Source organism: Topomyia yanbarensis, chromosome 3, assembly GCF_030247195.1.
Source record: "Topomyia yanbarensis strain Yona2022 chromosome 3, ASM3024719v1, whole genome shotgun sequence".
Taxonomy (NCBI): domain Eukaryota; kingdom Metazoa; phylum Arthropoda; class Insecta; order Diptera; family Culicidae; genus Topomyia; species Topomyia yanbarensis.
The window spans coordinates 73,787,958-73,813,200 of NC_080672.1; the positions used below are offsets into that span (position 1 = coordinate 73,787,958).

At 43.9% G+C, this 25,243-nt stretch overlaps 5 protein-coding genes across 5 annotated transcripts; 3 read left to right on the forward strand and 2 right to left on the reverse strand.

The window, feature by feature from the left end:
* Positions 1-2,931: 2,931 nt before the first annotated feature.
* On the reverse strand, positions 2,932-5,823 carry LOC131691006 (pre-mRNA-splicing factor syf1 homolog). The gene is made up of 2 exons (XM_058977129.1): positions 5,662-5,823; positions 2,932-5,590 (listed from the first exon to the last, which is right to left on the reverse strand). The coding sequence occupies exons 1-2, from the start codon at positions 5,701-5,703 to the stop codon at positions 3,038-3,040; spliced, it is 2,595 nt and encodes an 864-aa protein (XP_058833112.1). The 5' UTR covers positions 5,704-5,823; the 3' UTR covers positions 2,932-3,037.
* A 5,379-nt stretch (positions 5,824-11,202) lies between these two features.
* LOC131690917 (F-box only protein 42-like) lies at positions 11,203-13,347 on the forward strand. Its single transcript, XM_058976994.1, has 3 exons — positions 11,203-11,498; positions 11,560-11,950; positions 12,005-13,347. The coding sequence occupies exons 1-3, from the start codon at positions 11,378-11,380 to the stop codon at positions 13,311-13,313; spliced, it is 1,821 nt and encodes a 606-aa protein (XP_058832977.1). The 5' UTR covers positions 11,203-11,377; the 3' UTR covers positions 13,314-13,347.
* Positions 13,348-13,523: 176 nt separating this feature from the next.
* Positions 13,524-14,148, reverse strand: LOC131690919 (enhancer of yellow 2 transcription factor). The gene is made up of 2 exons (XM_058976995.1): positions 13,944-14,148; positions 13,524-13,872 (listed from the first exon to the last, which is right to left on the reverse strand). The coding sequence occupies exons 1-2, from the start codon at positions 13,997-13,999 to the stop codon at positions 13,650-13,652; spliced, it is 279 nt and encodes a 92-aa protein (XP_058832978.1). The 5' UTR covers positions 14,000-14,148; the 3' UTR covers positions 13,524-13,649.
* Positions 14,149-19,816: 5,668 nt separating this feature from the next.
* On the forward strand, positions 19,817-21,646 carry LOC131686998 (uncharacterized). The gene has a single exon (XM_058971034.1). It carries the CDS (start codon positions 19,817-19,819, stop codon positions 21,644-21,646), a length of 1,830 nt encoding a protein of 609 aa, XP_058827017.1.
* Positions 21,647-21,799: 153 nt separating this feature from the next.
* Positions 21,800-22,507, forward strand: LOC131686999 (uncharacterized). Its single transcript, XM_058971035.1, has one exon. It carries the CDS (start codon positions 21,800-21,802, stop codon positions 22,505-22,507), a length of 708 nt encoding a protein of 235 aa, XP_058827018.1.
* Positions 22,508-25,243: the final 2,736 nt, after the last annotated feature.

Sequence of the window (25,243 nt, forward strand, 5' to 3'; positions counted from 1 at the left end):
CTACAATCTTACCACAGATAACAGACGTTTAGGCTCGATTTGAATCGTGTGTAAATACTCGCTACTGAAATTCCGAATAAATCAGACGTCTGGAACACATTTGGCAAACGTTTGTAGATGGCGCAGTGATCGATACAATGCAGTTAGAGTGCAGCTGTCAAACACGTGTAGCAAGCAGTTGCGCAGATGGCAATAGTGAAACACGGATTTCCAACGTTTATCAATTTGAAAGTTTACACAGGTTTTTGAAGAAATTTTGTTCTAGCCTAAACGTCTGTTATCTGTGATCTTACCTTTCTGAACGATCCGCTTTTGTTAGAATCGGCACTAGATGCTCAAGCGTATTTGAAACGCCAACCGGTGTCCCTTAAGGAAGTCACCTAGGGCCACTTATCTTTCTATTATTCATCAACGATCTCTGCACCCGCATCAAGTCTGGAAAACTGCTCTACACTTATGATCTGAAAATCTTTCGCTCAATTGCATCGGGTTCCAAGAAGATATCGCCAATATTGAAGAATGGTGCTCGCTGAATGGAATGCAGGTCAACGTCGATAAATGTAAGGTGATAAGTTTCGGGCGCTCGACAACTCTAAGGCGCTGCCAATATACCCTTCAAGCGTGTGTCATCGAAAGCGTGGAATCTATTCGTGACCTGGGAGTTATTTGACAGAAAACCTCGCTTTGCCGACCACATCACAGCAACAACGGCTAAAGCTTTTGCAACATTGGGTTTTTTGACATCTATATACTGCGTACTGGTCCGGAGCATTATGGAGTACGCTGTATAAGTATAAGCGCCGCAGTACAGATTGACGTCTAAAGCAGGAAACTCTGCAGCGAAATACTGGGGTGATACCTAAAGAGGTTCCGTATTATCGCTCGAATTCGCATGGAGTTAACTTTTTCCCCTCACTGCCCCCCACCCCCTTTATCAATGCATTTTCCGCTCAACAGAAGACCCATACCATCAATTACAGACGCAACGAGGTTCAATAAACCCCCTCCGTTCTATTTCCCACATCGAGTGATTTGCTCCCAGACCAATGACACAGCCCAATGTCAACTTCAATTAAGTGAATGCGCCTTTTCTTTCGGCGACAAACATAAGGTCTGAGCAAGCCCCTACTCCCTCGAAGTTAGCCGCACGACAGATAATGCCCCGTGATTTACCCCCCTTCGCCAGTGATCCCGCGGACTGGCCGATATTTATCAGCGTTTCGCGAATACGAGCGCTGCGTGTGGATATTTCCGTGTAGAAAATCTTGCGAGATTACAGCGGTGTTTGAAAGGTGTAGCGTATGAAGCCGTCAGGAGCCGTCTTCGCCTACCGGAATTAGTGCCACAAGTGGTCAGTACGCTACAGCTTCTCTATGGACGACCGCAATTGCTGATCAACGTGCTTTTGGATAAGGTACGATCAACTCCAGCACCCAAGGCGAAAAAGCTCGAGACACTCCTCCGGGGGGATGGCTGTGAAACCATCTCCTAGCAGCGGGACTAAAATCTCATCTTACGAATCCATACTTGTTGATAGAGTTGGTTGAGAAGCTCCCTGACCATGTAAAGATGGAGTGGGCAAATGTCATGCAGCGGTATCCAGAGACGAGTCTAAAAACCTTTGGAGAATTTATTGATGGAATGGTGATTTCAGCAAGCAGAGTAACTATGTACACCGGCGGAGGCTGCAAAAGCGGTTCAGTGGAGAGTCGATGAATTCGAATGAAAGGAAGTGTTACATTTGCAAAGGCGTGGGACATCATGTACGGGAATGTCAGACATTCAAAGCGCTCTCCGTGGAAAATCGGTGGACGACGGCGCAGTCACCAGCTATGCCGTAGCTGCCTGAACGCGCATGGCCGTAGGACTTGTCGCACCATCCTCTGTTACATTTCAACCGCAGTGACCAAACGTCTGGAGAAATGCCAACGCGAAATATTGAAGCGACTGGAAATCATATGCATCGCTCAGCAAATCAATCGTTGCTGTTTCGTATCTTACCAGTGACGCTGTATGGGCCACGGAAGGTGATTAAAACGTTTGCTTTCCTCGATGATGGATCACATCTTACGCTTGTTGAAGAACCCAAAGACCTTGGGGTTAGTGGCAGTAGTGCACCACTCTAACGTGGGCGGGCGATGTTTCGAGAGTAGAACCAGACTCGAAGCAATTGCAGCTGCTAGTATCAAACTTGAACTTGTGCGACCATCTCTAGCTGCCACTCCGTTATCGATCTGGACTAGCCGAAGTTGCACAGGGAATCAGTAGATAATTATGCTTGAGAGTAGCGAAACATCCTGCAATGTGCAGCTCCTGGTAATCCTACACTGTTTTATTGATCAATTTCGGCGCCGGCCAGGCCCGAATGTAGATCGCGGAAGGAAAGGGAGCAATGCTAGACCGATACTTGCTTTTGCTAGAGGCCGTATATAGTACTGTGCACTCCACCAGTATCATGGGAGCGCTCACCACTAAACCACTGGCGCCGTCACTAACTTTATGTTTGATTCTGATGAGACGAAGTCGATGCGCAAATTTCATAACTCATTTCGTTATAGGTTTTGTGCCCTTCGCGCGCAAGTGATTTTACCCAATTTTCGTAGTGGAGAAAAATTGGTTCATCCAATTTTTTCTCCTTAACGAGAAATATTGCGAAAGCTCATGAGCACGTTAGAGAGCCATGGTTGACCTTGGATTCTTTTGACAATGGTTTCCGCATACTAGACTATAGCACGAGTTGCGGCATAAAAACCACCGAATATAAATTGACAACAGCTCAACGCAACATCTTATGTTGCTCAAGATGCATAGGATCCCAAATTATCCATCCAGCCTGCATACCGTACATTATTTCGGTCCGTATTTATTGTTCAGTCGCTTAGCATTGTAGTTTTGGAATTGTCATCCTAATCTCATGTCATTGGTTACAAATTTTGAGATAGCTCTTAGCTCCAGATAATTAAGTAATACTATTAGGAAAAAACACCTTCCATTCAACAGCAGCCTGTATATTTCCATTTTGTCTTGCCGCAAACCTTTACTCATCATCGTCCTCTTCGTCTTCTTTTCGCAAGCTACCAAACACCTTTGCAGGAACTGCTTGCTTCTGCACCGGCATCTTCTTGCTGACATCCTCCTCGTCATCTATACCTTCCGCTCCATTCACTTCGTCTTCTTCCTCGTCATCCTCCTCCTCGTCAACGTCAATATCAATCTCGTCCGGATTAACCACCTTGTCCGCCTTCTTCGACCCACCCTGCGTTTCCCCTCGCACAAACATTATATTTCCACCGCTTGCTCCTACAGCCGCAATCGCTCGAGCCGCCGTCTCGGCGGCCTTCGCTTCCAGTGTCCGCATCGCGTCCTTCTGTTCCGACCCGGCCCCAGTCACTGCCGAATTGATTAAAGTAGCCGACATCATGTTGATCTGAGTGTTGTAAGTAGCCTGGATGGAACGTTTGATGCGTAGCATTTCCCGCATCGTGTCTTCATTGCCGTGCCGGATTTCGAACTCCTTCCACGTTTGCCAGAACTCGGCAGTAACTCGCGGATCACACATCTGACTGCAATGAGCGTAAATAGCTCGAGCCCGATCGATCTCGCCCAGCTTGGTTTCCATTTCGGCAAAAAGCATGCACATTTGCCGAGACTGTGCTTCCGGTAGCGCTTCGATGGCCTTCTCGTAGATTTGACGCGTCCGGGGGATACCGTATATTTCCGCTGCCTTCTTGATGTACAGATTGAACATGGCGAATGTTTCATCTTCTTTAACGGCAGTAGTGGCCCGCTCGTAGACGGCCATCGCGTGGCGGGCGAGACCGTGGTCTTCTTCGAGTTTAGCATATAGAAGGTAGAGATTTTTTGCCAACTCTGGTGGACAGCCGTCCAGACATTGCTCGAAGAGATCTCGGGCTCGTTCTAACTTTTGACCGCCATAGCGTTTGAGAAATTTGGTCAAATAAGTGTTCCAGATGTCGTACACATTTGGCCATTTGAACAAAGAAATTCCCTTTTCGTAGGCTTTGAAAGCTTCCTCGAAATAGTTGTGTTCTTCCAGAAACAACCCATAGTTGATGATGATTTGTGGGGTACAGATCTTAAGATCTAGAATTCGATCGTAAACCTGTTTACAGGTTTGGAACGTTCCGAAAGATTCCTCCAGATCTGCATACATGGACCAAAGTTTGAGTGACTTATAGACTCGCATCTGCACCGTTTCGGTGTCGTCGTGGTAGGCAACCTTCCGTTTAGGCATAGCAGTGGCCCGTTGCATTATCTTCAAGGCATCGTCAAAGTTTTCCGCCCGGATTTCCATTTCTGCCCATTCGCACCAAACACTAGCCAGTTCGTCTACCTTCAAATAATCGACTTGAACTGCTTTTTCGAACACGATGCGAGCATCGGATAGTTGCTTATTTTTCTCGTAGAACTTTGCGAATTCCACCCATAGCGTGTAGAGCTTACCAACTGCCAATTTAGGCTGTACCGTGTGCACTGCTTCCGTGTAGGTATTGATGATCTCATGTGGTTTCCCTTCGTACAATTCGACACGTTTGTGCCATTCCGCTACATTATGCGGATTCTGTCGCAATAGAACACTGTTCAACAGCAGCAGTCTACGTTCCATCAAATACTCAAAACGAGCCATCCGCAGTTCGATATCGATTTCTTCATCTTCGTTTGCATTAGGATTCTTAGCCATCTCTTCCATGACTTTGCTCAGACTCAACTCTTCGAACTGGGCATACGCATCGAACACTTGACTGAAATCCCGAACAGTCGTAACCGTTTGAATGGCTTCTTCGTAGATGTCTCTTGCCCTATCGAAAAGACCACTTCGCACGTAATAATCAGCCAACGAATTCCACAAATGTCCCAACTGATCAGTGTATCTTCTCAAACCCCCACGAATGATTGCATCAACGTTCAGCGAGTGAACCTTGTCGGGATTCTTCGAAATTAACTCGCAAAGCTCATTCCACAGCTGATGGTTTGATTTGCCGTGTTTCGAAACAAAATTCTCATTATCAACTATGCTGGCCAGCTGCTGCGCTGCTTCGTCCAGGTGACCGATGGAAACTAGAAACTCTACATACTCTTCGGCGTCCTCCGGACACAGCTTCAAAAATCTCCGCCAGACTCGTACTGCCGTCTCCGGGATGTCAAATCTACTCAGAAACTCCAAATACAATGGCCAAATCCGCTGATGCTGCGTAATCGGTAAAGCTCTCAGTGCTCTATCGAAAACTTGCCTGGTTCGCGTAATCCGGCACTGCCCCGTCATAAAGCTGCAATAATCCATCCAGATCCGGGGCATCTTGTGCATAAAAACCAGCGATCGTTCGAAAGCATTGTTTACCTCTTCGTACTCGGGATCGGTTATGCATTTACCCTTAACCTGCCTTCGCAACGTCTTCAGGTAGTTGTACCAGAGCTTGTACGATCCGGGCAGTTCTTTTAAGGCTCGCTCGAACACCGTGTTGATAACGAATTTCGGAGCATTCCGTTTGTGTTCCACATAACGCATCCAATGTTTTACCGAGTAGGCATTCCGCAGGATTTCCTCCTCGTACGGAAGGTCTTCTTCGTTCTGTGAAGCAAATCAGATGGAAGGTTGGTTACGAATGATCGGTAATATTGTTACCCTAAAGTGATACTTACGAAAAACACATCGGTCAAATCAACTTCCGATGAAATCGGCATCGTCGCTGGGCGTTTTCGGCAAAGTTAAGTGCGAAACAATGCAACAATTGTATTAGTAAGTTAATAAAATTGCAAATTACAAAATTACGTTGTCGCAAAACGTTTCCAAACAAAGTCGGCTTCATCGTTTGACAGAAGATTGCTGATGCATTAGGGGTGTCAAGATCATTTATGGATGAATTCGATGAACTGAATAAGCCGGCTAGCACCATCTTTATTTGATTGTCCGAAGCAGAGCTGCCATTTATACAAACTTATACGCCACCAAAAAAGCACTGAACGGTCACGTTAAAACTACCTAATAGTTCAGTGGAAAATGTGGTAAAAAACAAAAAAGGAAATTACCTGAAGAAGTGGTGGACAGATGAAATCAACGAAGCGTACCAAGCGAAAAGAAAAACACTGAAGGAATACAATAGGGAAAAATCCCTGTCAAAATATCTCACACTACAAAAAGCACGAGCCGTGGTCAAGAAGCTGATTCGCAAAGCAAAGAGAGAATACTGCAAAAAGCTATCGGAAGCGATAGACGAGTCCACCCCGAGCCGCCAGCTGTGGAACATAGTAAAAGGAATAGACACAGCGCTAACACATCCAACAAACAATAAGCGTGAACTAAGCCTAGAGGAAGGGAGGACATTCATGCACCATTACTACCAGGACAAAATGAAGTGGGTCCCAAAAATCGAATCAGAAACAAGCCCGGACATGAACGGCTACGAAATGGCACTCACGGACGCGGAGCTAATGTCACAATTCCGGAAAAAGAGCAACCACTCTGCTCCAGGCGACGACGGCATGTCCTACGAAATCTTAAAGGGACTAAACATAGATTTACAATTAAAAATATGCGAAATGATGAGCAGAGTTTTCGTCACGGAGGATATCCCAGAAAAGTGGAGGATCTCTGACGTCAGACCAATCCAAAAGCCGCGCAAAGACCCAAACGACCCAGCCTCGAAAAGGCCAATCTCACTGATGAACGTAAACCTTAAACTCATAAACGCGGGAATTAAAGAACGATTGGCAGAAATCGCTGAAATCCAAAAGATCATCCCCCAACTTTCTTTCGGTTTCAGGAAGAACTGCTCTGCAATAACATGCGTCAATTATTTAGTGAACAAGGTCAAAGTGGCCCAAGAGGAGGGAAAGATAGGAATGGCCATTTTCCTCGATATGTCCCAAGCCTTTGACTCAGTTGAGCTTCAAACCATGTTACTCCAGCTGAAAACCCTAAAAATACCGAACAAGATCTTATCATGGCTACATACATACCTGCAACGCAGAGTAATGAAAATTCATACGAACGAAGGCTGAGATTAGCGAAGGTTTACCACAAGGCTTCCCGCTCTCACCGATCTTGTTCAACCTCTACACCACAATCCAATTCGCAGATGACTTCGCGGTACTGGTCATAGGTGAAACCATGGAAAATATAGAGGAAAAGGCAAACAGATTCCTCAGGAAACTTAACGAAGAACTCCCCAAATTAAACTTAAAAACGAACGTAAGTAAAAGTGCTGGGATAGTTTTCTCCAAAAGGAATACCGATGGACTACGAATACGCCTGGGTCATGATATAGTCCAACTCAACAACACACACAAATATCTGGGATTCATCCTAGACAGACTCCTGACCTACAGAAAACACATTGATTATGCACGAGAAAAAGGAGCAGACAAACTCAAAATCATCAAAATGCTGGGAAGGAGAAACAGCAACGCCAACCCACAAACGCTCATCAAAATCGCAAACGCAGTCGTAAGAAGCCGAATCGAGTACGGAGCGCAGATATACGGAAGTGCCGCGAAATCCAACATCCACAAGCTTCAAACGATCCAAAACGCTGCCCTCAGATCGGCCATGCGCTACCTCAAAACCACACCCATCCACGTCATCCACGCGGAAACAGGTCAACTGCCTGTCGCCGAGAGAACAGAGTGGCTGACCTTAAAGGATATCGCAAAAAGCACATACCACAACAACCAGATCCAACAGTTCATAGAAAAGGCGGTGAACTACGACAAAGGAAACGGCTCCTTTCTAACGAACATCGCAGCTAGAAACAACGACATTGTGATGCAAATTCACCCAAAAGATAGGACAATCTACAGGCTTAACAGAAGGGTCTATCTGGAACTAGGCAAAGATCATCAAGCCAAACCTGTTTGAAGGCCAGAAAGCAAAGCAGGAGTGCAACCCTGAGGTATGGCAGCAACACTTTCGAGCGATAAAAGCCCAACACACTCATTTCAACTACCTATACACGGACGCGTCGAAAACAACGGCTGGAACAGGCATGACCGTTTTTGATGAAACAGACAACACGGTGTTAAGAAGGAAAATCAGCAACAATTACACCACTACCAACGCAGAACTCCTTGCAATCGATAAAGCTGTATAGACGTAATATTAAATAAAAACTACAAGGGGCAGCCCTATGGGGTTGCACGAACTGTAGACGTAGGACTATACTACTTAATGTAAAATATTTATTTTCTTAGTACTTAGTGTGTGGGAAAAAACACCCGGACCGGTGAAGAAAAATCAAATTTTAGACAATATAATCACATCTCATGTATAGACCAAGCTTTCTAGTTGCTCTCAAACAGATCCTAAAAGTTCAAACACCCATGGATAACCCCAAGTTTGTAGATGTGTTTCGATGCCACAGGATTGTATAAAATGGTTAATATTACGTCATGAAAATTCAATTCTTCCGTGACAATTTTTTTTGCCTGCAAAATGCCCTGTGTGTATGCAAAGCTCATGATTTGTAGGGATATTTGCATTGATCGGAAAATGCTTTCCAGCGCTGCGCATTGCATACATACAGGACATTTTGCAGGTCACCAGAAGCTGTTCATTTTACCACCGCCACATGTTCATTTTACCCACTCGTTATAAACATGTCTTATTTTTGGACATGTTTAGAAATCAAGAATCATGTTTGAAAAAATGTGTTTATGACGAATTATTTTTACCAGATATGTACAAAACATGTCTAACAAGAAACATATAAGGTGATTGTAATATCTCATTCACTTATTAGTTAGAAAATAATGACTTTTCTTAACGTGTTCATTTTACCGCCAGTTCATTCGCCCTAAGCATTGAACCCAAGTGCACAATGCAAAATGAGTCAACGCTGATGATGATGATGGGTAGAGCGAAAGAGACAACTAGTACCACCACGACACTATTAGTGCGTTTCACCAAAATTCCACGCGGCCTTTCCCGATTGAAAGGAACGGCCGCGCTTAGCCCACCTGTCATAATATCGCGATTTTGCATAGCGAAGGGCTGAATGATAACACATTTCGTTCCAAAAAACAGCCCTGCGTTATGCAACACTTTGTGCAGGTTGATTATACCAGTTGCAAGTGGGGCCAAATTCACCAAGTTCCGTAAAATTCCTCTTAAATTACAGAATTGATAAAATTGCTTAGATGAGCTAAACTAATTAATCAAATCCTGTTTTAAAAACTGTCCTTGCGTTTAAACCAAAATGGGAAGCTTATTACTATCACTACATTACTTAATTTCAAGCGCAAATAGCAAATACATGTGCTAGTTAAACCAAAAATTTACTGGCAACATTACAGCGGCATTTAGGAAGCAGTTGGAGCCTGTTGGACGACACACGGTAGCGTCCCTCCACAGCCAGTGTAACGGACTTCTAATTCAGCTACACTGGCTGTAAAAACACAGCGCAGTGATCTGCTTCGCCAGCCGTTCAACAGGGAACTGAGCGTGTCTGGCCAAGTCCGTTCTTTAAATAGTCGATGATGACGTCATTCATAGAAGCGTAGCGCGCTAGGTACACCAATCTGTCGTACAGGGCTTGGGAAGCGCTATCTTCTGTGTGTTAATGCGTGATATTTTGACAAGGTTGTATATTATTTAATTTTTTAATGCTATGATATCAAAAATCTTTGGGTTTATCTATTGGAATTTATTCTTAGAAGTATTTCGGGGCGATTTGCGCAAAAAAATTGAAAATTTATCGTGAGATGGCTGAATTATATGCGTTTAAAATTGGACCACTTTTCGTTACATACCATTTTTGTAGAATTTGCAGAGTGTACCCCCATATCGAAAACAAAGACGTAGTCCTACGGCAAAACTACAAAAAAGCAGTTATATTCACCGACTCACAAGGAGCGTGCAAGATCCTTCTAAACAACAACATCGCACATGAACATTTCATAGCCTGGCAGGTGATAAAAAAACTGAAACTAGCACAAAATAAAAGAATTCTTATCCAATGCAGCTGCAACGGTCTCCAAGACGACTTCACCGCGCTTCCTCTCACAGACGTCTATACATTAGCCAAAAAGGAAATACAGGAAAGCTGGACTAGTTCATACCAAAAAAACAATCGGAAGAGAAAGGCAAATGGCACTACGAATTCATGGAAGTACCCGGGAACAAAATATGGAGCCATGACCTGGCTCTCAACTCAGAAGAACAAATTATTTTGAATCGGGTCAGAACTGGCCACACCCTAACAAAGGAGCGCCTACACAAATGGGGATGGGAAGCCGATGAACTTTGTGATATTTGCGAGGAAATAGAAGACTTGGAGCACATCTTATACTTTTGCACAAAGTACAACAACGAAAGAGCAGAATATCCAACCCTAGAGTACTGCAAACCATTACAACAAATACTCAAAGAAAACTCCGAAAGCGATTTGAAGGAAATAGTACACTATCTAACAAAAATTAATATCTCGACAAACATATGATTACGGCCTAAAAGCCAACTGTCAAAATCCACTTTGAATGAAAATTCCAGGCAAACCGTTACTAGTCGAACACAGTTCATAACAGTTTATGAAAGAGAAAACTTTTCTCTTTCATTTACTACCAACATCTGTGATTGGCGTGTAACGGTTTGTCCGCAATTTATTTTCAAAGTGGATTTTGACAGTTGGCTTTTAGGCCGTAATCATTGTTTGTCGAGATATGCACCTTTAATTCAAACAACCAAGCCTACCAAGTATACATCAAAGAGAATAGGGAAAGAGACGAATAGTGTGAAGCCAAAAATACCTTATTGAGCAGACCAATCGTGCAATGTAAATAAACATTACTCATGCCTGAGTTGGAGGAGATAAGTATTGTACTTCTATCAAAAAAGAAATTTGAATTTTCATCAGAATTTAGTTCAATCGTGATTGTAAGGTGCATTCTAGAGTATATGTATGAGTAAAAATAAGCTTTAGAATTATTTCATCTCTTTGTTTCGAAATGCACATCGTTTGATAAACAAATCCATCGATCGACATACGGTTTGTTTTCAAAATATAATAGGAGTCATTTAAAGTGCTGCCTATAGAAGCGGTTGCCAAAATTCTAGTGTTGAAATCATCATAAAGGGCGTGTTGCCGTTTTGACTGATTTTCACTCTTCGTCTCTTTCCCTATTCTCTTTGGTATACATCAACCACGGAAAACCGAAATTCCAAGAACACACACAGACCACAAAAGGCGAGATGGACCGTGAACGATCTCAGCTGTCAAGTAATTGACACAGCAAAGAAAAAAAAAAGATTTCACAAATTTTTCCTGAGTAATTGCAACGTCCAAAGTGAGAAAACAAGTAAAAATTGCTAAAAACCGCTAATAAACTTGTTCAGTTACGTTGTGCCACTCAACCAACTGCGACAATGGCTTCGATTAATAATTTACCAAACGAGATCCTGGAGTTCATATTCAGTCTGCTTCCTCCGTATCAGGATCTGGAACAGTGCGCCTCAGTTTGCAAACGTTGGGTTTCTTTGGCCAACAGTATGGAAAAGAATCGTAGTAAAAAATAATGGCTCCAATAATCTAACAATATCCATTACAGATGTACGAATACGGAAAAAAGCATGTCTACAGAAAGGACTGATGGATTTCAACCTCTGCTGGAAGGAGGAAATTCTGACTGGTGGCCAAATGCCTAGCATAGCTGCCCGTTTCGCCCATGCCAGCTCACTGCATCGCAATTCGATGTACGTGTTCGGTGGAGCTTCATCTTACGATACGACCTTCAATGACCTGTGGCGGTTCGATCTAGGTCGGAGGGAGTGGACTCGCCCGATTTCGATGGGCACCTATCCTTCCCCGAAGGCTGGTGCTTCGTTAGTATGCTTCGAGAATTTATTGGTTCTGTTTGGTGGCTGGAGGCACTCTTATACACCGTTTCAGATGTGCACTTTATTTGACGAGCTGCATTTCTACAATATTGCTGATAATAGGTACGTCTATTTAATTTCGCGGATAAAAAACTGTTTTAATGCATAATATTACAGATGGACAATACACGTTCTTGCTTTTGGACCACCGCCAATGACCGGTCATTCGGCAACTGTGCATCAGAACAAGATGGTTGTATTCGGCGGGTATCAAAAAACCATGGAGAATATTGGCACAACAAACGACATTTGGGTACTGGATTTGGAAAAATTGACTTGGAAGAGGCCAACGGTTGGCGAACAAAAACCACCTGCTCGCTACGGTCAATTTCAAATGGCTATCGGAAAGCATCATATTCTGATCTTAGGCGGAACTGGCGGAGTCAACAGAATTTTCAACGATGCTTGGTTACTGGATATGAGGAACGATATCTGGCGCTGGAGGATCGTTCAGGTTAAAAACAAAAAGAGCACTGTGACCCATAATTGGAGCTATCCTGCATGTAATGTTGGATCTAAAATCGTGGTTTTAGGACCAACTTCACCAAATGATTTCCAAATCATCCGACAGCATAGACCCACAAATCACGGACTTCACCCACCAAACCTGGGCAGAGCGAGACCTGCTAATCAAGCCGAACGTAATAGGGCTGCTGCGAATGAACAAAACATTCCGCCACGTCAAAATCCTGTTCGATCGCCTCCTCCTCCACCACTACCAGCGCCGATAGCGCCAGCTCGTGCTCGAACCCCATCCCCCACAAGCTCACGTCAACTGGAACCCCAGCCCGGCCCTTCGAGGCTATCTAGCTCTAGCTCACCGACCCAAGCAACAGGTGGACCATCGCGATCACTTCCTCTGATTCGCAGTCCCATTTATCGACATCAGCAAGATGATGACCATATGCTGCCCAAACGGTTCAACCAATCGACTCCCCCCGATCACGGTCACATGGCGATGGCTGCCTTTAGCGTCCCTCCGGCAAATCCGCCTCCTTCACATGCATCTCGTGAACGTCAATTGGAACGACTTCGTAAAATGGAGGAGAAAATTTCTGCCATGCGACGGATAAAAGAACAGGAGCAGCGTGAACAAGAACAAGCAGCAGCTGCGGCTGCAGCTGCAAAAGCCGCCCAGGAACAATCCGTCACGTCGAAACGGATCAAACGCAACGGACTGGCCATTTACGTGTGTGACATCTCACAATTGCTGGCTAACGATGGGAAGAATCCAATTATCGAGTGGCAGGAAACCAAAAACAGTGGTCTCATAGTCGGAGCTCCCGATCATTTCACATTTTCCACGATGGTCGGTGGAACTGGAGAGCTGATTGTGTTCGGTGGTTTGAACAAAAATCCAAAATCAGAAAGCTCCAGTGTAACAAATTCTGTACATTTACTAACCGTACCCACGACAGTGGTTTGAAAAACTACACAAATTATTGCTACAATCGAGTAAATTAGGTGTGCGATTTCTTTTTTAAACGTGTTTTGTTTAATTTTCTCGCATTCGATCAGTTGCAGCCTTTTTGCCCAAGAATTATGGTCTTATTTTAAATGTTGGCTCCAATAAACTAAAATGCTCTCAAAATTTAAAAAAAAACTAGGGTTTTTCTATGAAAGAAACAATTGGAAATTCATTGAATTATTTCCCATTTATTATTCGTAATCACAAACCTTACCTAGTTCTCGTCAAGTAACTTATCTGCCACTTGAAACTTCAGGGCATTTCTAGCCTCCTTCTTCTAATTGACTACATCCGCTAGATATCGATTCCTTCCTGCTGAATGAGAATGGTTTTAATCTTTTGCAGTAGTTCCTTTTTCACGGTGTCCGGAATTAAAGCTCGTGCCTTCGGGGTAACTTGCTGCACCAGGGCGTCACAATTGATGGTGTCCTGTTCCTTGATAGCCTCTCTGCAAAGCAACCGAACCTGATCGCTCCAGCCGCAGGCATTCAAACGGAGTCGCAGGAGGTCCTTCAATCTGTACCGAACAGAGGTTAGAACTCCGAGCTATACTAATCGAAGAAAATGGTACTTTTATAATGTACTTACTTTGATCGGTCTCCTTGTAGAATTGTCGTCTGATCAACGCTTTTCGTGAATGTCATGGTTGTGTGAAGAAAATTGAGTTGGTAAGCAGCGGAGTCTAATTATTGGTACGGTGATTTTATTTGTTTTAGATTATATATCAAGGTATATATTTTTTATATTGCGGCTCTTTTGTTTTGAAAGATTTTGTTTGACTGCAGCTGCTGATTCTTCGTGAGCTTTCATGCTCGCATGCTTTAATGCTGTCAGTTTATGTTTATGCTGTGAAATTTACAGTGGGTAGGGTACAGGGGATGGTGTAAAAAATACAACACGAAAGTGAGCGACCGAAAATAAAAGTCGCACGGACAGAACATGCTTCATATAATCAGCTTCAAATGGATTAGAATGTAAAAATCGGAAATAAACTTCAAGCGTTAAAATCGGAATTTTTCTCTGTAAGAATCGGATAAAAACCTTCATTATAAAAATCGTAAAACAATTTATCCGATTCTTACAAAGTAATTTCATTGAGCCGATTTCTAATCTTGAGCGTCACAATATGCAGAAGCTCGAATTATGAATTATTTAATTTGAATTGTTTTTTATATTTTTTTCAAAATCGCTTAACACATCTCGACAAACATATGATTAGGGCTCAAAAGCCAACTGCAAAATCACTTTAGGTGGAAATTCTGGATGGACCTAGAGGCAAATAATTTGTGGTGCATTTTAAAAATCAGCGAAATTAAATGAATTTCTTTTTATCAAAGTAGAAATTCATATTGTATTTGCGCTGCGTGTAAGACGATGACCAGACCCTGTTCATTTTGTCTTCTGTTCAGTAAAGCCATCGAACGAGTTCGCATAGAACTAATCATCTGCTTATTTCACACACCTACACTACTACAGAGTATCGCAAAGTGCACGCATATGTGAGAGCTGTCATTTTTTTCTGTTCCACGCTTCAATGCACACGGCGTATTTGGGAATATCGTTCTGTTCGCACTGACATGAGAGCGAAGAGAACAGCAGATAAAACGAAATCATCAAAGAGAAAGGAGCACTTCGTTCTGGAGGGCATTAGCTAAGCAGTAAAGAATGACGGGTACAAACTAGAAAGAGTCTGTTTGAAAAGGTGTCCGGCCATTAGGCTGTAAGGCCGAAGGTCATTAGGCCGAATGGTCATTAGGCCGAATGGTCCTTAGGCCGAATGATCATTGGGCCGAATGGACTTTAGGTCGGGTGCTTAATAGAGAGGAAGGAAAGGGATCCGAAAAAAGGGATCCAAAACTTATCCCGTACAGCTTTCGGAGATTCTCGGTATGAGCTAAATTTTCGTATCTCGGTTGAACGAATCTCGTATTGCTTCCATTGTCTGGATATCATAAATATTTTTGTTTTTTTTTTTTTCATTTGAGGTCCGAGCACATGGATTGAAGCAATGCGGGGTAGCCACTTTAGGCGCTATTATAATTTATTTTTTACGTTACGTCGGCAACAATGTCCGGCCATTAGGCAGAAGGATGCTAAGCACATAAAATCTGTCTGTAATTAAAATAATCTGTTCTATGACAATTTAATCAATGTTGATTACGCCACATCGACCAACGAGCCCCATTTGCCCCGTTCATTGAGTGACACCGATAGTGTACTGAGGGTGCACCAGCCGAGGGATCGTCAGCGATGGTGAAGGTGACCTACCTAGCTTATATCGATCGAGCGCAAGTGACAGAGAGGAAAAAGAGAACAGATTGATAACGTGCGCAGTGATAGCTAGGCGTCCCATCGTATATTCTGTTAAGTAATTGAAATCTAAGGTTTCCTATTGAATATATTGAAACTTAAATCTAATTAAAATATCTAGGTGAGAAAATACTTGAAGAATCTTAAACTTAACTTAAATTTATTGTAATACTAATTAAAACTAAATCTTAACCTAAATTGAAATAATAGCTAAGTACTGAAGAACAATAGTACGGACAGGTGGCTGGTTGCTGCATATAGGCAGCTCGTGCATAATTTAGGGTAAGAACTCAGAAAATTTACTAGTATTTATATTCTAAACGAAATATTTACTTGTTCAGAATCAATATAGCTTGAAACTCCGTATTGCGCTGTGTAAGAACACTTGCGAGAGCAACTATTAGGTGAGTTATTATAACTGTAGCCATAGCCATCTCACCTAAGCATATTTACTACTAGATTCCGCGAACTTTAACAGTTGCAACGCGTGATTATATGTAAAGGTTATACGGAGCGTTGTACGACAAAAAGAAATACTAAGCGTAAGCACAATTCGTTTACAATCTTAAATCTACAACTTACATCTACTTACTTATTTCCTAGGAATTTTATAATCTAAATAAACATTTATTGAGGATTGATAAAATTGGATTATTTCTTGTCGCTGCAGCGTGCGTAACATTATAAAATTCGCTTATTGGAACTGAGAAGATGCCGGGCAAACAGTCCAATACAAAATCCAATAAAAAAGTAAAAACCGCTAAGCTGACGATTCAGACAAAGGGTACCGCCGCCATTGCTAATGCCGTTGCTGTTAACACCGATGCAGCAGCCATCAACACGCAACCTGAACGAGTACTTGGACTCTCTTTCAACACTACTATGAATGTTCCTGTACTTAACACGGGATCAGGAAGCCAGCAAGGCGCCGCGGGTGTCAACTTGATAAACAAAGTTCGCCGGTCCACACGAAATAATCACTGCTCCCTGTGCGATGAACGGGATAATAGCAGAATGGTCCAATGTGACTCATGCGACAACTGGTACCATTTCACGTGCGCAAATGTTACTGAAGCAGTCTCAGAGACAGACTGGAGTTGCCCGTCTTGTGGAACTAGTAACAGTACCAATCCTCTCCATCCGGACAATATCTGTTCTTCACAGCAACAATCGACACACGAACCTGAACCATCTGAGGATATAATATCTGTGCGATCTAACAATACCCTAACAAGGTCGAGCACCTGTACCAGCAGAAGTCGATCAAGGCGTGAGATGAAGTTGCAGCTACGCAAACTGGAAGAGACTAAAGCCTTGGAGCAGAGGTTTCTGGACATGAAATTCGCCATACTCGACAAATACAGAAGCGATAGTGAGGAGGATGAAGTTGGGTCAATAGTCGACAAAGTATCGCAAATAGAGGAGTGGATAGAGGGTACGGACCGTATTGGTGATAGAGGTGAGGCCCATTTTCAGCCCACATTGACTAATGAACAGCAGCCGATAAGTTCGCAGCCTGTAGAGCACATCGCTTACAATCAAGGGCAACCACCAATCGGTTACAATCGAGAAAGAACGTCACAAGTTCCCCTCCACGTTCCACTGTCAAACCCTGAAGGACGTCCAATACAACAAATTGGGGTGCATCCCCCTCGCCCAGTTCCTCACAACTTGCAATGGACACAACCTAGTATTCTAACCCGAAGGGTGAGTGGCGTCGACAACTTTGTTCCTGAGCAGGGTTCAACGCCAAATCCTCCACGTTATCGACTTGAACCCACGGAAAATAATGGCGACGATACCATGTATCTTCTGAATAGAAGTCAATTGGCTGCACGTCACGCCGTTCCCAAGGATTTGCCAGAGTTCAGCGGACGAGCCGAAGAGTGGCCATTGTTTCTGGCCATGTTCAACTCTTCAACGCAAATGTGCGGTTTTTCAAACGAAGAAAATATGCTTCGATTGCGGAAATGTTTGAAAGGTGAGGCGCTGAATAGGGTAAGGTGCGAATTGCTGCACCCGTGCAATGTGGCGAGCGTGATGTCAACGCTCAAAATGTTATATGGCAAGCCTGAAGCGATCATTCAAGCGGTCATCCAGAAGGTGAGAGATTTGCCAGCTCCTAGGGTCGAAAAATTAGAAACTCTTGTCGATTTCGCACTTTCGGTGAAGAATCTCTGCGCCACAATACAAGCGTGCGAGATAAGTGACTACATGTACAGCTCTTCTCTGCGATACGAGCTGGTAGAACGTCTACCGCCCGGACTTAAGTTGGAATGGGCAAGATCGACTAGGGGAAATCCGGTACCGACATTGCTAGAGTTTAGCACTTGGTTGTACGTGATGGCGGAAGATGCCAGCGCAGTGATGGGAACGCAGAACAACGGACCGAAAGACGAATCAAAGGTCCGCAGCAGAAGGGAGAACGTGCATATCGAGTCGGATAAGAAGCAACCGTATAACCCAACCAGGGACAAAAAGGATTTCTCGCAATCGTGCAGAGTATGTAAGGGAACCTGCTCTTCGGTAGCCAAGTGTGAACGGTTTTCAGAATTCAGCTACGACTCTAGATGGGCTACGATCAAGGAACTCAAACTCTGCCGAAAATGCCTTCAACGGCATAATAGTCCCTGTAAACTGAAAAGGACATGCGGAATCAACGGATGTACATACCTTCATCATCCCCTTCTTCACGGTAGCAAAAAGTCCGAGTCGGAAACAATAACTTCTGGTCCATCCACTTCTTTAATCCCCGGCGGGAAACTCGAGAGCAGTGTCAATGTCCATCAAACTAAAACCAGTGGCGTACTTCTCCGGTTTGTTCCTGTTGTTCTATACGGGCCGTCGAAAGAATTACATACATACGCATTTATCGACGATGGTTCTGAGCTGACCCTTCTGGAGCAAGGACTGGCAGATGAATTAGGAGTTTCTGGACAGATAGCACCTTTGTGTCTAAAATGGACTGGTGGCACGAAAAGAGTGGAGTGCAAGTCCCAAAAGGTCAGTCTGCAGATTTCTGGCACATCGAACAAATCGATGAGACATGCATTGTCGGATGCGCGTACCGTGAACAAGCTAGAACTGCGACCACAAACGATGATTATTTCGGAATTGCAGAAACGGTTCCGGCACCTCGAAGGACTTCCCATCGAGTCGTATAGTGACACTGCTCCACGCATACTAATCGGTGTCGACCACGCCAAGCTTGGCCACGTAACGAAGAGTCGTGAAGGTAAAACAAAGGAACCAGTTGCGGTCAAGACTTGCTTAGGATGGTGCGTTTACGGATATGTCGCACATAGTTCGTCCAGCACCGGTGTCGTCAACAATCATATGCTAGATATTTGCTCATGTAACCAAGAAAACGGAGATTATCTACATAAGGCCATGAAGGAATATTTTTCCCTTGACAGTATGGGCGTGGTCAAATCGGGAAAGGTGCTCATGTCCACAGAAGATGAACGGGCACTACAAATGCTGGACACACTAACGCATCGGAAAGGGGATAAATATGAATCAGGCCTTCTTTGGAAATACGACGGTGTACGCCTTCCGAACAATAAAGCAATGGCACTAAAGCGCTGGGAGTGCCTGGAACATCGGCTGCAGAATGATCCGCATCTGGCAGAAGTTTTGAACACGAAGATCGCGGATTACATCTGCAAAGGATACATACGGAAGCTTACCGATGCCGAGCTCACGATCCAGCATCCCAGGGTCTGGTATCTTCCGGTATTCCCCGTTGTTAACCCGAACAAACCTGCAAAGACGAGGTTGGTATGGGACGCCGCCGCGAAAGCTTACGATGTTTCGCTCAACTCCGTCCTTCTTAAGGGACCCGATTTCCTAGCGTCTCTGCTAAGCGTGCTAATAAAATTTAGAGAACACCGGATAGCAGTTTGCGGAGACCTGAGGGAGATGTACCATCAAGTACTGATGCGAGAAGAGGACCAGCATTGTCAACGGTTTTTCTGGGGACGCGAGGAGAGCACAGGCGGACCTAATGTCTACATCATGCAGGTGATGACGTTCGGGGCCTGCTGCTCACCAAGCACGGCCCAGTATGTAAAAAACAAGCATGCCAAACTGTACGAAAACGAGTTCCGGCCGCAGTTCATGCGATAGTCAAGCAGCATTACGTCGACGATATGCTCATCAGCGTCGAGACGGAAGAGGAAGCGATTTCGCTCGTACACGACATCAAGATGATTCACCAGGAAGGCGGCTTCGAAATGAGAAATTGGCTGTCGAATTCATCGACGGTGCTGCTATCGCTGAATGAAAAACCAGTGACCAATAAAAACTTAAACGTCAATGATGGCCTTCCCACGGAGAAAATTCTTGGAATGTGGTGGGACACAGAGAAAGACTGCATTACCTTTAAGCTCTCCTCGAAGTGCCAGGAAGATCTCCTATCTGGTCAACGGCGACCAACCAAGAGAGAAGCTCTTCGAATGCTGATGCTGATGTACGATCCATGCGGATTTATCGCACATTTCCTGATGTACCTCAAGGTCTTGCTGCAGGATATATGGAGCTCTGGAATTGGCTGGAACGATAAAATCGAAGAGAATGAGTTCGAAAAGTGGCTGCTATGGCTGAAAGTCCTTCCCAAGGTAGAAGAAGTTGAAATTCCAAGATGCTTTCGGATCCAGATCTCAGTTAACGCCGAGGTACAAATACACACATTCGTCGACGCAAGTGAGAATGGGTTTGCAGCCGCGGTTTATCTGCGATTCCGACAAGGAGCTAATATAGAATGTGCGCTTGTGGCCGCCAAGACGAGAGTGGCTCCACTTCGCTTCTTGTCCATTCCTCGAGCCGAACTTCAAGCAGCTGTCCTCGGAGTGCGACTAACGAATGCCGTCCAAACTGCCCTGAGCTTTAAGGTGAATCAGCGGTTCTTCCACACTGACGCCAGGGACGTGTGCTGCTGGCTGATCTCTGACCATAGAAGATACAGCCAATATGTTGCCGTTCGAGTCAGTGAAATTCTGGAGAGCACGGAAGTATATGAATGGCATTGGATATCGACCAAACAAAACGTAGCTGACTTGGGTACTAAATGGAAAGGTTTCCCGGATCTCAGCTCGCAAAGTCCGTGGTTTCGGGGATCCTCGTTCCTATCGACACCAGTAGAAGAGTGGCCTATAACTTCGCGGCGGTATGGAACAACTGACGAAGAACTTCGTCCTCATCTACTTACACACATTGTTGCACCAGAACCGTTGATCGCGCTGGAGAAATTCTCAAGCTGGACGACGCTATTACGCCGAACTGCAGTGTTCGCTCGGCAAGCTTCCAACTGGAGACGATTGGCGAAAAAGGAGCGACCACTTAGTGGACCACTCACCCACGAAGAACTGGTCAAAGCCGAAAATTATCTGTATCGCATAGCCCAAGGCGACGTGTTCGCGGACGAGGTGGCAATCCTGAAGATTAATGCCTTCTCCGCAGAGAAGAAGCGAATACCGAAGAGCAGCTCAATCTACCGTGTCTGTCCTACACTGGACAATCAGAATCTGCTGCGAGTTCAAGGCCGGACAGGGGGATGCAAGTACATCGATGTAGATGCCTCCAACCCAGTAATTCTTCCCCACGAACACACCATAACAAAACTCGTTGTGGCGCACTTTCATCGGCAGTTCCATCACCAAAATCACGAAACCGTGGTAAATGAACTACGTCAGCACTTCTATATCCCACGATTGAAAGTTGTCTACAGGAGAGTGCGTAGGGAATGTCAGCAGTGCAATAACGACAGCGCAACACCCTGTCCTCCAATGATGGCTGACTTACCAGAAGCACGGCTGGCTGCCTATACTCGTCCATTTACTCACACAGGTTTGGATTATTTTGGGCCGATGACGGTATCAATCGGTCGTCGCACTGAGAAGCGATGGGGTGTTCTAGCTACCTGTCTCACTACTAGAGCCATCCATCTGCAGGTCGCATACTCACTATCGACGGACTCGTAATATATAGTGATATATAGTGACAGAGGCACCAACTTTAAAGGCGCTGAAAAGGTTCTCGAAGAGGCGATTCGGAACATAGATCAGGACAAATTAGTGACCGAGTTCACATCAAGGCACACCGAGTGGAGATTCAATCCACCTTCGGCACCACACATGGGTGGGGCGTGGGAGCGCTTGATCAGGACCGTGAAGCAGAACTTGAGTAAGGTTATAGCGTCAAGGGTAGTAACCGCCGAGGTACTCGAGAACGCACTGAATGAGGTGGAGAACATAGTCAACTCTCGACCGTTGACCAATATTCCCGTTGATGGCGACCTCTCTCCGGTACTAACCCCTAACCATTTTCTCCTGCAATCCTCCAACGGGTTGAAACCACTAATCACTTTCGACGACAGCTCTCGGGCCTTGAAAAACAACTACGAAACTTCTCAAATCCTTGCCAACAGTTTCTGGAAACAGTGGCTCCGAGATTACCTTCCGACCATCACGAGAAGATCCAAATGGTTCGTGGCGATGAAGCCCATCGAAGTTAACGATATTGTAATCGTAGCCGATCCAAAGTTCCCACGAAACTATTGGCCAAAGGGAAGAGTCATAGCAACAAAGGTTGCCTCGGATGGACAGGTACGATCTGCAACGGTGCAAACTGTTAGCGGCGGAATTTACGAGAGACCAACAGTGAAGCTCGCAGTACTTGATGTAGGCGTTCGTAGTAATGCGTCGCGGAAGAATCTACAACGAATTACGGGGGGGAGTGTTGATTACGCCACATCGACCAACGAGCCCCATTTTCCCCGTTCATTGAGTGACACCGATAGTGTACTGAGGGTGCACCAGCCGAGGGATCGTCAGCGATGGTGAAGGTGACCTACCTAGCTTATATCGATCGAGCGCAAGTGACAGAGAGGAAAAAGAGAACAGATTGATAACGTGCGCAGTGATAGCTAGGCGTCCCATCGTATATTCTGTTAAGTAATTGAAATCTAAGGTTTCCTATTGAATATATTGAAACTTAAATCTAATTAAAATATCTAGGTGAGAAAATACTTGAAGAATCTTAAACTTAACTTAAATTTATTGTAATACTAATTAAAACTAAATCTTAACCTAAATTGAAATAATAGCTAAGTACTGAAGAACAATAGTACGGACAGGTGGCTGGTTGCTGCATATAGGCAGCTCGTGCATAATTTAGGGTAAGAACTCAGAAAATTTACTAGTATTTATATTCTAAACGAAATATTTACTTGTTCAGAATCAATATAGCTTGAAACTCCGTATTGCGCTGTGTAAGAACACTTGCGAGAGCAACTATTAGGTGAGTTATTATAACTGTAGCCATAGCCATCTCACCTAAGCATATTTACTACTAGATTCCGCGAACTTTAACAGTTGCAACGCGTGATTATATGTAAAGGTTATACGGAGCGTTGTACGACAAAAAGAAATACTAAGCGTAAGCACAATTCGTTTACAATCTTAAATCTACAACTTACATCTACTTACTTATTTCCTAGGAATTTTATAATCTAAATAAACATTTATTGAGGATTGATAAAATTGGATTATTTCTTGTCGCTGCAGCGTGCGTAACAATCAATAATGCATTATCAAGTTTTGTGGAATGGAAACAATCCAATTTTCTTCTTTCATATTCCTTCTCTGCCATTTTATCTCACTCTTTTCCACTATCTCTTTCTTTTCTATTTTGTTCTACATTCTCTCTCAAAATCTCTAATTATTTCCCTAACTCAATTCATTTAAATCACTGATGTTTTATCCTTGTTTTTAATATGAGCTGTTTTTTTTCAAATTATATCCTGTGCATTCCACGACTTCTATCCAGCTAGTCAAATTACGGAAGTTGACCTAGATGACAATTCACATTCATAAAACATTGTATACAACTTTTACTAAAGTTCAATCTCTTTAATTCGATTACGGTAGTTAAAGCGGATAACTTATTCTAGAAGTTGTCATTGTACATGCCACTAAGTTGCAATTTTTTTTAGAAGGCATGAACAAAAACACTGTCGGGTCAAATATTTCACCAGAAACACGCATATTTATTCATTTACTTTTTGAACTTTCTACCGCATGCAGCGAAGCCTGTGTGATGCGGCTTTGCCGCATAACCGAGGCGAAGGATCCGAAGCAGCGTAAAGCTGCTGAGGATCCGCCGGACGAGGTGGCCACCGTCGGAAGCGGCGGCCCCTCACAAGCGAACTTGTGATCTACTCGTTTGCCCGGATTATTCAAACATATGGGCTATCAATTAGTTTAAGTCCGACGGAGCGGTAGCGATGTCGGACATCACCCGAATTGAAGCGATGTGGCGTAGCCACATTAGGCGTCCATTTTATTTTTTATTCCATGCAGTCAATAAATCAGTAGCGAGAAATGGGGTGTAAATATGCTAAACGTTATAATTTTAAGTTAAAAAAATCTAAATAAATCACCCTTCATTGAAAACTGATAATTCTTTTCCGTTCCAACCACTTCATCTATCACTCTTTGGTTTATTTGTTCTAATGGCCATTCAGCCTTTTGCATTCGGATGAATGACCATTCGGTCTAATGGCCATTCGGCCTAATGACCATTCGGCCTAAGGGACCATCCATAAATGACGTAGCATTTTTTGAGTGATTTTTAACACCCCCCACCCCATTGTAGCATTTCGTCACAAACTTCTATATACCCCCATGGTAATTACGTAGCTTGACGGTAGCCCTCACCCCCCTCCTTGTCCCCGTAAAAAATTTAAAAAAAATCAAAAACGATGTTAGATGAAACGGGTAAGATTGTCGTGACTTCAGGCCAACCCCTATTCCTCTTTAAAAAAGCTACGTAGCATGACATGACCCCCTACCCCCTGTCGTCACACATCATCACAAAATACAAAACTCCCCCCTCCCCCATATAATGCTACGTCATTTATGGATGATCCCTAATGACCATTCGGCCTAATGACAATTCGGCCTAATGATCATTCGGCCTAATGACCATTCGGCCTAATGCCCTTCGGCCAAATGACCTTCGGCCTAACGGCCTTCGGCCTAATGACCCAGCATCGTTTGAAAAGTACTTTTCGGTTTTTGTTTTCATCCTGCGGCTGCCAATACAGATTAGAGAGATCCATGGCTTAGTCAGTCTGCCGGGGAGTGAATTATTTTATTTTAAATAATGAAGTGTTCGGTCAGTTCCTGAAAGATCTATACGCCGAAATCTTTCCTATTCTCTTTAAACAATTATTATATGTTGCCTGCAAAATCTGTAGCCCTTTAATAAATATTCCAGTAAGAACATTTCTTTAGAAATGATCACTATAAACGATGTGCTCGGAGATTTCATGAATGATCAGCAATCAGTAGCGACTGGCTCAAATGGCACGTTCCCCATGTTGATCGGAGATTTGTGGCTTACCATGATTAGTCTTTTCATCATTTCCCTGATGGGCAGGATTAGGAAAGTTGTAAGGTTAGGGATAAGGAAAATAACGACACAGAGAATGTAGACAATACGGAAGTATTCTTCACTACCAAGGGAAAAAACACTTCTCGATGAGCGGATATATCAGCACCCCCGAGGGGATATTG